This window comes from Centruroides vittatus, unplaced genomic scaffold (assembly GCF_030686945.1).
Source record: "Centruroides vittatus isolate TY-2023 unplaced genomic scaffold, ASM3068694v2 contig_1787, whole genome shotgun sequence".
In the NCBI taxonomy this organism is placed as follows: Eukaryota; Metazoa; Arthropoda; class Arachnida; order Scorpiones; family Buthidae; genus Centruroides; species Centruroides vittatus.
In genome coordinates this window covers 421,017-435,735 of record NW_027121094.1, presented here as the reverse complement: position 1 = coordinate 435,735, position 14,719 = coordinate 421,017, and the positions used below count along the sequence as shown (strand labels likewise).

The 14,719-nt window shown below is 26.5% G+C and overlaps 1 protein-coding gene across 1 annotated transcript in view; it reads left to right on the top strand.

Annotated features, from left to right (window-relative positions):
• The window catches only part of LOC136969438 (arrestin domain-containing protein 3-like), a 58,455-nt gene that overhangs the window by 37,769 nt on the left and 5,967 nt on the right, over nt 1-14,719 (top strand). Inside the window, exons 3-6 of the mRNA XM_067263594.1 lie at nt 256-403; nt 3,173-3,275; nt 9,820-10,076; nt 10,176-10,383. Of these exons, the coding sequence (XP_067119695.1) occupies nt 256-403; nt 3,173-3,275; nt 9,820-10,076; nt 10,176-10,383 (716 nt within the window). The remainder of the gene's footprint in view (nt 1-255; nt 404-3,172; nt 3,276-9,819; nt 10,077-10,175; nt 10,384-14,719) is intronic.

The window sequence follows — 14,719 nt, the reverse complement described above, 5'->3', positions numbered from 1 at the left end:
ATATTTATATATCATTAAAAAAATTTCATTTCACACACATTGAAAAAAAAATATTTATTTCCTCTTTTTTCAAATTTCTTCAATAGATGTTTTATTGAAAACATAATGAATTGGTTTTGTACATCTAAGGATTCTTGTGATTTTGTTTCAAAATTTAGAATTGGCAATTCTTTGAATTTAAAAATTATATAGATTAGTATTCAGATATTACCTGTAATTTGTATTTGATTTTTAATATTAACTTATATATTACAGGGGAATCTCAACATCATTTGAAGGAAAGTATGGAAGTGTTCGATACTGGTTAAAAGCCGAAATGGAGAAACCTTGGTCATTCAACCATAAAACTAAGAAAGCTTTTACTGTTATTAGTCCGATTGATATAAATAGAACAGAATATTTGGTAAGAGAAAAACATTGAATACTTTATTATTGTATGCAGATCGTTATACTGTACTACAAATCAAACTATTAAATTTTACTGGAGAAATGTTTTCACACCTCATTTAACTTTCATCTATCCATATCTTTGATTATAGCATTTATAACCCTTTTCATCTTCTGGATATCTTAACAAAACAAATCATTGAGTAGGTTAGTAACCCCTTGGTCAAATTAATTGGTTGTTTGTGTCAAATGTTCATAGATAAAAAATAAGTTTTACAGAAAGCTATAACTATAGATCAACAGTGATGATTGATTAATAGTTGATGATTGATAGTTAGCAACACAAAACTGCATTTTAACTATTTCATGATAATATTAAAACATTCTGATAAAATCAGGCAATTTGGTCTAGCATTCTACACCATTAAAATTTAATTAGTTTAAATTGTTTCATATAGAATAGACTATTTATAGACATAAGGTGATTCAAAAAAGATGGGCAAAACTTTAAGGGGTGGAAGAACATGCCAAAACAAACATTTCTCATCATAGAATGCATGGTTGAATGTGAAATGTTGAGGCTCAAACACAGTAATGATTCATGACATAAAACATGGAAAAAGAATCTTTAATAATGGATAATTACAGAAATTGCTCAAAAGGGTGACTACCAACCATAATGTATGCTTCATGGCATTGACGGAGTGAATCATGTACATTTTGATACCAGGTTTTTCGATCAGGAACTGGCCTATTAAAAAGACGTTTTGGTACATTCATTGTGTTTCCGTGGCTTTCCTATTGTAGCTCCATACATGAAATTGTGAGATTTGAAGATGATTATAGCTAAGTATTCAATAAATTATATTATTTTGATTATGTAGTAAAGACTAGGTTAATTACATATTTTTTATCTTAGAGTAAAGACAGACCAAAAAATGAATACTTGAATTAAATCAAAAATTAGTGCTGTAAATTAATAGAAAGCATTTGCTTTTGTAAGAAACTCCTTATTTTTCCTGAAAGCACCTACTTCAGACAAATAATATACACTACTTATAATTGTTCAAATATTATTTATTATAAATACATATATTATTTAACCTATATTTGTCTATCAATAAGCAAGCCATTAAGTCACTTCAGGTATTTATTTTCAAAAATACCTGCAGTTTAGATATTATTTATTTTCAATAATAAATAATATTTACACAGAATCTGATCAATGATTAGAAATGATTTTACAAAAAATGATCGTTTGTATTCTGGAATGATATTTTAAACAATAGGTAAAAATTTTTTTGCATTCAATTTCTTTCATTACATCTTTGTTATATTTTGATGATATATGTAACAAAAATTTTTAGCATTATTCATTTATAAATAAAAACAATTTTAAATACTGAATAGTAACAAAATTTAATCAACTATTATTATTGTTAGAAATAATGGAAAGATATTGAAAGTATCATATAAAATTATTTTTATTAATAAATTTTTGTATATTATTTAAATAATAGAGTTAGAATAATAATCTGGCTTTGCATGGATCTCATCAAGAAAAATACTGATTCAGCAATTTTTGCAGCACAAGAACACTCACAACGAATGTAATTAAAGCTAAGATACAAAAAATCAGTGCAATCCCCTAGTGTTGATTATGTGAGGGAAAAGATGAAACCATAGATCATCTAGTGAGTGCAGTAACATTGTTCAGACATAGTATAAAACTAAATATAAGATGGTGACAAAGTTAATACATTGGAATTTATGTAAAAAGTATGATTTCAACATGGATAAAAATTGGTATGTACAGTACACACAATTGAAAGATTAGTTGAGATGGTTAAGATCTTGTGGAATTTTAAAGTATAAATGGATAAAAGTCTAGTTCATAGTATACCAGATATCATGATATTTAAAAAAAAAAACAGTTTTCACCACAGACAATAACTAACCCAGTACATTAAAGTTTCCAAACAAGCTGTTAAATTATTATTGGCCTATTATAAGGCTAGCAAATAGTTAAAATTAATTTAAATATGATTTAGTAAAAAAAATTAATTGTCTCTCATACTTTGCACTCATTAGAATATGATATGATTGAAACAGTTAAAATCATTCAATGTTATGAAAGTCTTCTAAATAGTTTTTTTTCTAACCATATATTAAACATGATTATAATAATTTATCATATATCAGCATAGCAACTTTCATCATAAAATGCAGCCTTAAAATCATTTGAAATAGCAATTAATAATAATTGAAAAGTAATTATATACAAAATTAAAAATTTTAAGTAATTTTGCAAGTGATTATGTTTGGAGTTTCAAAAAATTAAAATAAAACTTCATTGATTAATGAACTTAATATTCACTGATAAGTAGTCTTATTTTATTCTCTTTGATGGCAATGAATACAAATTTTTCATTAATATAAAATTATTTGCATGCAGAATATTTTGTATAACTTAAACTTTATGATAATGAATAAATTATTTAAATTTTGCATACTACAAAATGCTAAAATTCATATATAAACTCATCAAAATTTAATTTTTCCTTAAACAATATTTCCTTGAAAAGTTATATAATTATGTAAACAAAATATTTTGTATACTTTAGTTACATTTTGAATGTGTAATTTCTATTGTATTCTTGTAAGATGGATATTTATCTCTGAAAATTTAAGTTTTATTAAATTAAATAATTATAAAACTTTAACTTATCATATTTTAATATTTAATTAAACAAATTAAATACTAAAAAGTTATATATTTTATTAGATGCCAGTAGAGAATAGTGTTGAGAAAACACTATGTTGTTGGTGTTGTACTTCAGGACCTATTACTTTATATGCTAGAACAGATAGGAAAGGTTATTGTCCTGGTAAGTTTTTGCATGTATAGTTTTTGTTTAATTATTTTTCACACAAATTTTATATATCAAGACAAAATTTTTTCTGAAAAAGCAGAAAAAATAAAAAAGACATTCTATATTTATTCATCCATATGTATTGCTGAGTTGGGGCAGAAGGATGTTCTCATTTGAAGTTCAAATGAGAACATTCATATATTTCTGTTGAGTATTGAGAACACTCAACAGAAACATAAGGATATTCTCATTTGGATTATGATTTGAAATTTTTTTGTCTAGTGATGGGACAAAGAAGTTCTGGAGAATGTTTAATGAAATTAAAATATTGACTTATACTTTTCTTAGTGTTTGATTTATCCTGATTTTATGTGGAATCTGCTTACTCTGAAACTAGGATTTCTATAGTTAAATTTTATGATATTAATTTAATATTTTTATTATGTTTTTTAGTTTAGAATGTAGTAATAAACTTAAATGAATCAATAGAAAATATATGTTTATCACAGTTTTGTAGAACTAAGAATATATTTTTGCATTTTTATTCTAATTTTATATATAGGTAGTTTTTATGATTCTGTGAGAAAAAATTGTACAGAATATTTATTATAGAAGATATAGTTTATATGTTTTTATTTTAGTACACAAAATAATGAGAAAAATTCTAAATTATGCACAACACTCATAACCTTTTACTGTTTTCTTTAAGTAATTTTTTATGTTTGTTTTATTATCATACTGTATTATTATATTTTTTAAAAGTTTCTTTAAATAATTTTCTCAAAGTTTTCTATGAAGTAAATAGTAAAAATAATATTGCAGATCATTTTATTCTAATGACAGTTTTTGTGTTTTCATATAAAAAGAAAGTTATCAACTGAATTTAATCTTTCCTGTTACTTGATTAGTTCTATTAAGAAAAATATGAAGCACCTACATATTGCTAAATTATATTTCAAACATCTTAAGTCAGTTTGGAAAAAAATGAAAAATGTTTCTATACTAGTAATTGCAAGTAATTGTTGGAAAATATCTAATACAATCATTGCCATAAAAATTAGCACACCAAGAAAGAGTTGTTAGAATCAAACAAAATTGTACGTGTGTGAGTGTAATGGTGGTATAAGTGGTTACAAAATGAAAGCAAAAGGATCATTTATTGCAGGAAAAACTACAAATGAAAGGAGGATGTAGTAGCCTTTGGGCCACCTCTAGTGTCAATACATGATGTGATGCAAGCAGACATGGAGGCATACAGATGCTGTATGATATCCCGTGACATCTCTATCCACAGTTGCTGCATGTAGTCCTCTAGTTCAGCCAAACTAGGCAGTGTTGCCACCTTTTCAAAATTGCTGACCAGGACATTTTAAATTATGACGTTATACTTAGAAATAAAAAAATTAGATTTTTTCATAGTGAGTAAAAAATAAATATTTTTTTATTACAAGGTAAACATGTACATAATATATTATTAAAGTAATACAATAATCACAAGTGGCATATCCAAAAATAATTAATAACAGTCCGATGTCGATATTAATTGCAAAAATAATACGTAAAAGTAAGAATAATAAATAATAACACATACCAATATTAAATAGCTGAATGGTTAAGGTGGCAGCCTATCATTCTGGGGGACCCGAGATCAAATCCAGACAGGTTGAAAAATCCCCAGGAGTTTTTTGGGGGGTGGTCCGTCTAGATATGTCAAGCCCCATCCCTCACCACTTGGTTGCCTCATTATGTGCCTGGCTGAACCCATAATGGGCTTGCTAAAAAAGAGGCCCTCTTAGTGCCCACAGGGCAGAAAGAACAAAAAACAAACCAACATTAATATTATTAAGTTACAAAAGATACATTTTATCTTATACAATATATAATATAAAGTACAAGGCATGCGCAATGTCATTTTACAGCCAAGAACTAAACAATGCATATGCAGTTTTAAACCAGTTAGGGAGATGTGTTGGAACAAACCTAATATTTGCCATAGATATTTGCAAGTTAGAATTTTAAAAGTACATTTTCTGTCACTCTTAGTCTAGGGATAAGTTTGGGTGTGAAGTTAAAGTTAAAATAAAATACTTGCAAATATTTTTATAAATTTATTTTGTTTCATCATAATTTTACAATTTCTACAAAAATTGGACAAATTAATAATTAATCTGGACAATGAATTTAAAAACCAGCTTGTCCAGGTGAAAACCGAACTGGTGGAAACACTAGTGCCAGGTAATCCCAGACATGTTTGATCAGTGACAAATCAGGACCAGGCAGGTCAGGGAAGTGTGGCAATGTGGCGGAGGCACATGACCTTGCTGTATGTGGTTGCGCATTGTCCTGCTGGAAAATGGTTCTTGGGAGCCCTGCCTTGAGAGGCAACACATGTGGCTGCAGGATGTCACTAACATACCACTGGGCTGTCGCGGTCCTTTGGATCACTACTAGAGGTGACCGGTTGTTGCATGTGATGGCACCTCAGATCATCATTACAGCTGTGGGGGCAGTGTGCCAGTCCAAAGCATAGGCAGGATTGAAGCGTTCACCACAGGGCCTCCAGACTCAAATGCAACCATTATCAGTGCTCAAACTGAATCTGGATTTATTGCTGTAGATGACTCAGTTCCATTCCTTTGTGGTCCAATTCCATTGGAACCAACACCACTCCAAACAGAGGAGACAGTGAATGGTGTCAATGGCAGCACATGTAATGGCTGCTGTGATACCAAATGTTCCTAACCCAAGCTTCTCAAAATGGTATGGACAGACACAGGGGCTTGTAGTGATGGCACCACCTGTGTCCAAATGTCTGGCAATAATATGGTTGGCTGTGTGCATGCTTGTCAGAGGACCAGCAGTCTTCTCAGGCTAGTGATCTGCTGAGAGCATCCTGAACCTGGGTGCCATGTGTGCGAGCTCTCTCTCATCCACTGGTCCCATACTCCCTCACAGTATTGTCAGAACAGCCTAGAAGCCAGGCTATTCAATGGGATGACCATCTAGCTTCTCTCAACTTGATGATCCTTTCCCTCTCAAACTCTGTTAGTCGTCCATATGGTCTTCAATTGTGACATAAAGGCATCTCTAGTGATACAGCATCCCTCTGCAAGGAGGTAAACTACAGACAGGATGCCTTTGTGCACTTTTTTTATAGGCCAAGGGGGATGCATTTTAATGCCCTCTGCTATCATTACACAATAAACTATCATGCTGTAACTCTAAGCATTTCCATAGCTGCTTGAGACTTAGCTGCATGCCAAGTTTTGCAGTGATACAACTCTTTCTTGATGCACTAATTTTTATGGCAATGAGTGTAATATCATCACTGGTTGCCTATTACCAATATTACTTATTGCAACTTATAATTAATAATTAAATATACTGGTATAACTTTAAGTGATATCATATTTCTGCCTGCACTACTTGAAAAAATTATTGTTACTCTAATCAACCAATAATATGTCTTAACATTTGCTAAATGTTACAATGTAAATGAAATTTACAATATCAAAAAAATATAGACTATTGAGTAATTTATTAGAAGGGATTAATAAAGCATCAAAAATATTATTTAAAATTTTCAAACTTTACTTTAATAGCACCATTCATTTGGCTCTGAATTGAGCAATAAACAAGTACTTTAAACAATAAGAATTTATGTTTAATAATGAACTCTACATAGAAGTTTGAGTTTGAGCATTTGAAAGTCACTTGATTTGATGATAGTAAATTCTTAATAAATTTATGGGAAAGATCCATTCACAAGTATTCATATGATCTTTATGATGATGATACTATTTAGGAAGAAGCTGTATAAAGCTTTGACTGTATAAGATTACTATATAGCTTTAGATTTGGAATTTAACTGACACTTTTTTATTTTCTTATAAAGTTTGAAATTATTTTCTTTATTTTAAAACATCAACTCTGAAATGAGTCTTGTTCTGTCATAACAGAAACAATAAATAGCCAAATCTGTTAAGATATTGTTTCTAGTTTGTCAGATTGTGGGTTCAAATTCCACTTCAGATAGAAATGTTTGTGACTGTCAGATTTTAATGGAGATTGTTGTTTGGAGGATTATATCAAAGTCACTAGTGTTGCATTGCATGCAAATCTAATTAACAAATAATAAAACAAACAAATACAAATACCTTTTAAGGTATAAATATAAGTGACCTTTAAATAAAATTTTTCAATGTTAAAAAGTAATTAATTTTTCTAAATTGATTATCATCAATTAAATTACGAATTGATTCTGATATTTAACTAATTTTGTAATCATTTCTTTAATTACAAAATTAGTTATTTACAGAATTAAGACGTCTTTGGCTAATGTTTAAATTTTAAAATAATTATCTTTAGTAATACTCAGATGTTATTCGATTATTCAGAGTTTATAAAGTATTATTAATGGTTGTTGAGACTGACATATATTTAAAAGAATCCAAATAAATAAATCACAATTTTAATAATTTATTACAATATGTTTGTACATTAAAAATTTTGATTAATGAAATAAAAACGTAGATTTGTGTTGTTAAAAATAAATTTTGTGATAAAAAAACTTAAGTAAATTAGATTTCTAAAATGATATTGCTAATAAATATATTAATGATATCCTTGAAAATAGAGTATATAATATTAATGGAATGTTCAATAGTCCAGGACTGCTGTGAAAAAATTTTAGCACACAAAACACATGAGAATGATGCTTGTGTATTTATTTTGATATTTGTATTTCTAAATTTTTTTAATAGGTAATTTATAATGATAACAATTCAAATTTTTATTTTCATTTGTTTAGTATTATGTCAGCTTTCAGTGCCTGAAGCAGCTGCCTTTCTGCCTCACCAATAAGTGAGCTGCAAGGCAGCTTCTCAAGTGACCTTGCTTATGTCTTAAATGAACTCTGATATAAATATAGTATTTATTTATCAAATTTAAATTGGAATGCTACATATTTGAAGTATTTTTTTATTGATGAATACAGAATATGATTTTATAAAAGATATAGTTTTAGAAAAGAATGAATCAATACACTAAAAGTTATGAAAATCTTTTGTATTTAAACAAAACATTTTGTATTCATTATGTAAAATATGATAAAGGCTGTTGCTTTCTACTATGAATATAAATTTATATGAGGGTTATCCTAAAAATGATGTATGTTATAAATGTTTCTTTTCCCATAGACACAGTGTTTTTGTTTTGCACATTGGTAGTATGACTTCAACTGAAATGTTAGTTATTTCAGTTACCTTGTCTGCTTAGAAATGATTTCAGTTGAAATCATGAATCAGTTGATCAGTGCTTAAAGTCAAGTTATTTTTAGATCAAAGATCTTATATTAAAGTAGAAACTTTACATGGTTGTACACCTCAGTAAGATGTCGATACATTATTTTGAACTTGAATTGAAATGACAGTTGGGTTAATTGAAGCAGCCTACTTCTTCATCTCTCTCAAAATGTCAACAGCAAGTCAAACAAATTGTCATAGTGCATATGATTATAAAGATATTATTGTCATGGATAATGCTCCTATTGGTGCTGCAGTAAACATAGATAATTATGCAACACTTTTGCATAAAAAACTATGACCATTACAAGCAATTACTCACTAAAACTGGACAAGGAATGCAAATACATCATCACAGTACCTTAAACTAGTCTAGCACCAATTATGACCATAAATTCACCAGAAAAAAAAACCGTAGTTATTGGAAACTGGTATCTTCACGATAATGCAAGATCTCATGTAATAGTCTATAAAGGATATTTTGACCAATTACAAATGGGCAAAACTCCTTCACTTTCAATTACAATCCTCTCAATTATGACCTATTTTTTAAGCTGAAGAATCCAATTCAGAGTCAATATTTTTCAATATTAGATATATTGAATGCAGCTGTGACCAGATGTAACTAACAGCTTTAATATTCAATAGCATTCAATAGCGACAACAACAGTCAGAAGTAATTGTAAGTCTAAAGAATTTTGAACATTTAATGCAAATATAGTTGACAAATAAAATGGTTTTAAACTACATTACTTTTTCATTATTTTTGGGATAACCTTCATAATATATATTATACAATTATTTTATTAATGATCAAAACTTTCATTATCATTTATCTTTATTCCATCATTTTAACATAGGAAAAAATTTGAGTATGTCTAAAATTGAAATCAATAAAATATTTTCTGCCAACATTATATAGTTAATATATTAAAGCATCATTATCCAATATATTCTTTCTTACTAACTGTATTTCTCAATATGCTCTCTACACATTGGATCTACAGATTTGTTACTTTATTGACATGATTTTCTAATGTACAAATTGTTAAATCTCTTTATATGAAATATCTAATTTAAAAAAATTAAGTATTTTCTTTAATTAAAAAAAAGGATAATATTTTTAAATCTTATTTTTAAATTTTACCTGAAATGTTTTAAAAGGGATATCAATTGAAAAGCTAAACAAAACATTAGGAAGGTATTATTATAAATTATTTAATAATTTTTAATTATTAATATATTAAAATTTGTAGGTGAATCAATAGCTATAACTGCTGATTTTGAAAATCATTCAAGTAGAACGATCATTCCACATGCAACACTCCATCAGACACAAACATTTTTAGCAGGAGGGAAGTCACGTTCGCGTCGGTGCAAATTTACAATTGTAACAGGTTTAGCAATTCAACCAGGCAGGACAGCCAATTGGGATGCTCAGTTATTAAAAATTCCAGCAGTGTCTCCCTCCATTATCAATTGCTGCCTTATTCGTGTTGATTATGCTGTTCGGGTAAGATATTGCTATACTTAATAAATTAAATTCATATTATAATTATATTAAATGCATATATCATTTTATATAATATCTAATTTTAATCATATATTTTAGATTACATTACAAATCCCAGGTGCCTATAATTTATCAGTAGATCTTCCTGTAGTAATTGGTACTGTTCCATTACGAACTCGACCTCCTCATTATAGAAATATAAGTCCTCAGTTACCAGAAATTTCAGGCACTAATGAAACAAGAGTAACATTCTATCCTCCTGCTCCTCCATACAGTGAAATTGATGCTCCATCTGCTCCTGTAGAACGTATGTATTTTATTTTCACGAATACAAAAATACTATTTGTGTTTAGATCCAGAGTCTCCAACCTTTTTCTGAGAAGGGTTATCTGAATTGTAAAAGACAAGTCTGCAGACCAGGTATGAAAGATGTAGTCAAAGATTAAGATTTTTTTATTTATTTCTGAATACAATGGAAATAAATTAATATAAAATTTGCAATTGTTTTTTCAAAAAAATATTATCAAAATTTAGGAATAAGTTTTGTGGCACTCAATATTGAAATCTCATTTAAATAATTGTTGGATGGTGATATTCAACATTTTAATTTTATATATTTCATTTTTGAAAAGTTTATTTGCAAAGATAGATAGAAGCAGAACTAGAAAATATCCCCTGTTTTTTTGCCTGTGAAAGCTGCTTATATTTGCACAGGCAAAAACTTTATTTTTTAAAATTCTCTTCTAGCAGAGATTTATAAAACTTTAACAATTTTTTTTTTTTTCTAAATAATTTTCAATAAGATGTATTGATTCTAGTTAACTTTTAAAAAGTTCTATGCTTTGAACTAATTCAAATGGCAATGATAAACATGTTGTTGAAAACGAGCTATGTGGACTACATAAATATGCTTCAGGTCATTTTGGTCTGTAGTCTATAGGTTGGAGACCTCTGGCTTAGATTAAGTACATTTTTTCAGTGTTTATGTATATAAGACTATTATAATTTTGATTTTAGTATAAAGAAAAATTTAGTGCAATGAAGAAATATTAAATCAAAACAGAAATGGGGGGAAAAAAATATTTGATTTTTGACAAAAATGAAATAAATTCTTCAAATTTCAAATATTTTTAATTTCAGTTTTTGTCAGATAATTTTATCATTTGTTTAAAAAATTTATAAATATCTCAAATTTCACATCTCAATATACGTCTCTTGTCGTTATTTTTAAATGTGGTTTGTAAATTTATGGTACTATTATTTTTATTCCACTCCTTTTTCTTTTTGGATTTCTGTAGTGGCAATTCTTTCCAAGATATTAAAACAATTTTTTAAACTTAAATTGATTTTTAGTTTATTCCTTGAATTTTAGAACAATATAGTGAGTGGCAAATACTTACTGAATTAAAAATATATTAAGTTAAGTATATGTATACATTAATGTTACTAAATACTTTAATTATTTCAACTAAATGAATTGAAACATTACTTAGTACAAAAATTTTTTAAATTTTAGTTTAAAAATTTCTTTCATTATTTAAATTTTGTAATTTATATTTTTATCTGAGTTTTGAACAGATGTTAATACTGTAAATAGTTATTATTTGATAATTCTAAGAACTTTGGATTTGTTATATAATTATAAAATATTATAATCTAGCATTGTTTTTGTTTCAGTAATTTTGATAACGTTATTAACAAGTTTTAAATAACAATATGATGCCATTTAAATTATATCACATTTCATTAATTTTTTTCTGGCTGTTTATATAAACTTTTTAAAATATATACACTTTACTGTATACAGTCAAACTTTGTTTACACATTTTTCAAAGGAACTGAGAAAAATATTATATAAGTGAGAAAAAAATAAAGAAGTAAAGCTACTATAAGAGTGAACATAGTGATTACAAAAGTACTGTGTGGCACAAATTAACACTATACAACAGAATTTATAATTCTTAACAAAGAAGTTTCAATTTACTATATATATATAGTATCACATATTACATGTTATTCACACTGATATTTGTTTTTGAAGGTGATTTGCTATCAGTGAACTAACCTGAAGTAAATACATAATTTGTTTTTTCACTGTTTTTAATAATTGCTTTAAATTTTTCCACTTTAAAGTGAATAATGCATAAGTGAGGAAAAGGTACCCTACAACACGTAGGATACCGAAAATAGGACATATAAGTGTGAAATAGTATAAATGGAAAATATATAAATGAAGTGTTTTATAATGGAGAAAGTAACACGCAGAAAATATTTAATGCATAATTGCAAAAAGAAGTATAACTGAGAAACATATATATATATATATATATATATATATATAGCCAAACCTCATTTATATTTATTTGGTTTTATTAGAATTTTCAAGATTTTCAGTTATTTAATTCTCTTGTATGAATATACATAAAGATTTAGTAAACAGCATTATCAAATATGACAGTCTTTTAAGTTTGAAACATTGTTTTCAAAGTAAAGTAAGAGAGTTAAATTATTTGAATCATTCAAATAAAAATTTGAATGTTTTTTGTTATCAAGAACAAAAACTGAAAGTTATATTATATCTGTTTGACAAAAGTTTTGTTTTATACATTAAGCTAATGTCAAAAACTCATTATTTTTCTGCAAATTATTGATTAAAATGATTTAAAATTTTGCATATTGTTTGTTGCAAATTGAGAATGTAATATCATTCTGAGTATTTGCATAAAGTATATAAAATGATGTATTACATTATGAAAAATATCCTCTTTAAATTTTACAATGAAATAATTTGTATTTTATCTGTAATCAAAACAATGATAATTTTATAATTAAAAATGGTAATGTTCCATTAGCCAATTTTTAATAATAATAAAAAGGATATCTTGAAAACTTTCGGAATTTACTTATGAATAATCATTTTTTACTTTATTGAATTCAATAACAAAATGTTTATTGTTCTAAAACTTATAAAGTTTTTTTTTTTTCTTTCTTGTTAGTGGAGATTAGTTACACTTTATGATTTTTTTTTCTTATTTCTCCAAAAATTTTAAGAAAAGATTCATTTGTTTGCTGAATCCATTTCTTAATGTTGTCTTAATGTTAATCGCTATAAATCAGTCTTCATATCTATTACACCTGAGCCATCATTGTCATATGTAATACAGTAATCTTTACTATATCATAAATTTATATATTTGATAATTAATTAAAAGCTTAGGTGCCACTAAGAGTCAAATGTAACAAATGTAATTTTTCTTTCAAGTTTTTATTATTATATAACCAAAGTCAGCTATAATGAATAGAAATCATTATAGAATACATAAAACTTTTTCATTCGATTTAATCTATTTTTACATATTTAATGTATAATAATTTTTGAGGGAAAAAAGTTTTAATTATGTTAAAATGAAATAAATGAACTGAATATACTCTTATATTACTTAAATTTCAATATTACTTAATTACTAAGCTGTATACAATAAGAATCATTAATTAAACAAACGAAATAAAAAATAAACTTGACATGTAAGACTTATCTAACAATAGTAAACTTAGTCAATGGGTTAACTATCTAAACTATATTTAACTAGACCACTCATCAACTAATTTGTTCTCTACTAAAATAAATTGATATACATTCAAAATGATCATTTGGAATTTAACGTTTGAAATATTTTGATTAAATATGAATTTATTTAAATTATTATAAAATATTATTATTATTGAATTATATTATATTTTCATAAAAATTAGTGTTCTGTACAATATGTAATTTATTTAAGGCAAATGCATAATTACTAGATTGGACTTTGAATAGAATAAAACTTATAATAACAGAATTAAAGTTAAAATATTGATTATTATTACTTTATGTTAAATCACTATAAATATAGGAAATTTTAATTTTCAGTTCTTTCATATTATCCATCCTTTCATATGGCTTACTTTAACAATTTAAAAATTACCCTGATGTGTAAATTACACATCTGTATTGTATTTCTCATTGCATCAGTTGAAAACTAACTTATGGATTTAAGCCAATAATTTAAAGACGTTAGCTAATTCTCTTACTTGTTAGATAATACTGCCAAATTTGTTGTTTTTCTTTTATGAAAAGAATTAATAAAAACACTATTTAAAGAAATAAATAAGCTTTAAATTTTTGAAGTTTTATAAAATTTATTAAAAGTTAAAGAAATTGGAGATGATAATTTTAATAATAATTTTTATTTTTTCAGAGAAACGTAAAGACAACAAAACAAGTTATTAAAAAATAATTATCATTTTAATTATAATTTGTTTGTAATATTGATTATTTTATTTCAATTATGAACAATTTATGTTAGAAAATACTTATCTATTAACCATAATTTTTACTCTGTTTCTAAAAAGAAAAATTATAATAATGATATAGTTATATTACATCAGTTAACATCTAATTTATAAATGAATTGGAAATACATGGTTTTCCAAAATAAATGCTACCTTTTTAAATTACTATAATTATGTTAATTCTTATCTAAGAAGTTGACAATGTATTCTAATCAATACAGTAACCATCTGAGTTTTATCTCCTGTCTGCATTCAAACATGTTGCTATCTACTGACTCTAGGCAACTTTACAATAGAGAAGGAATTTTGTT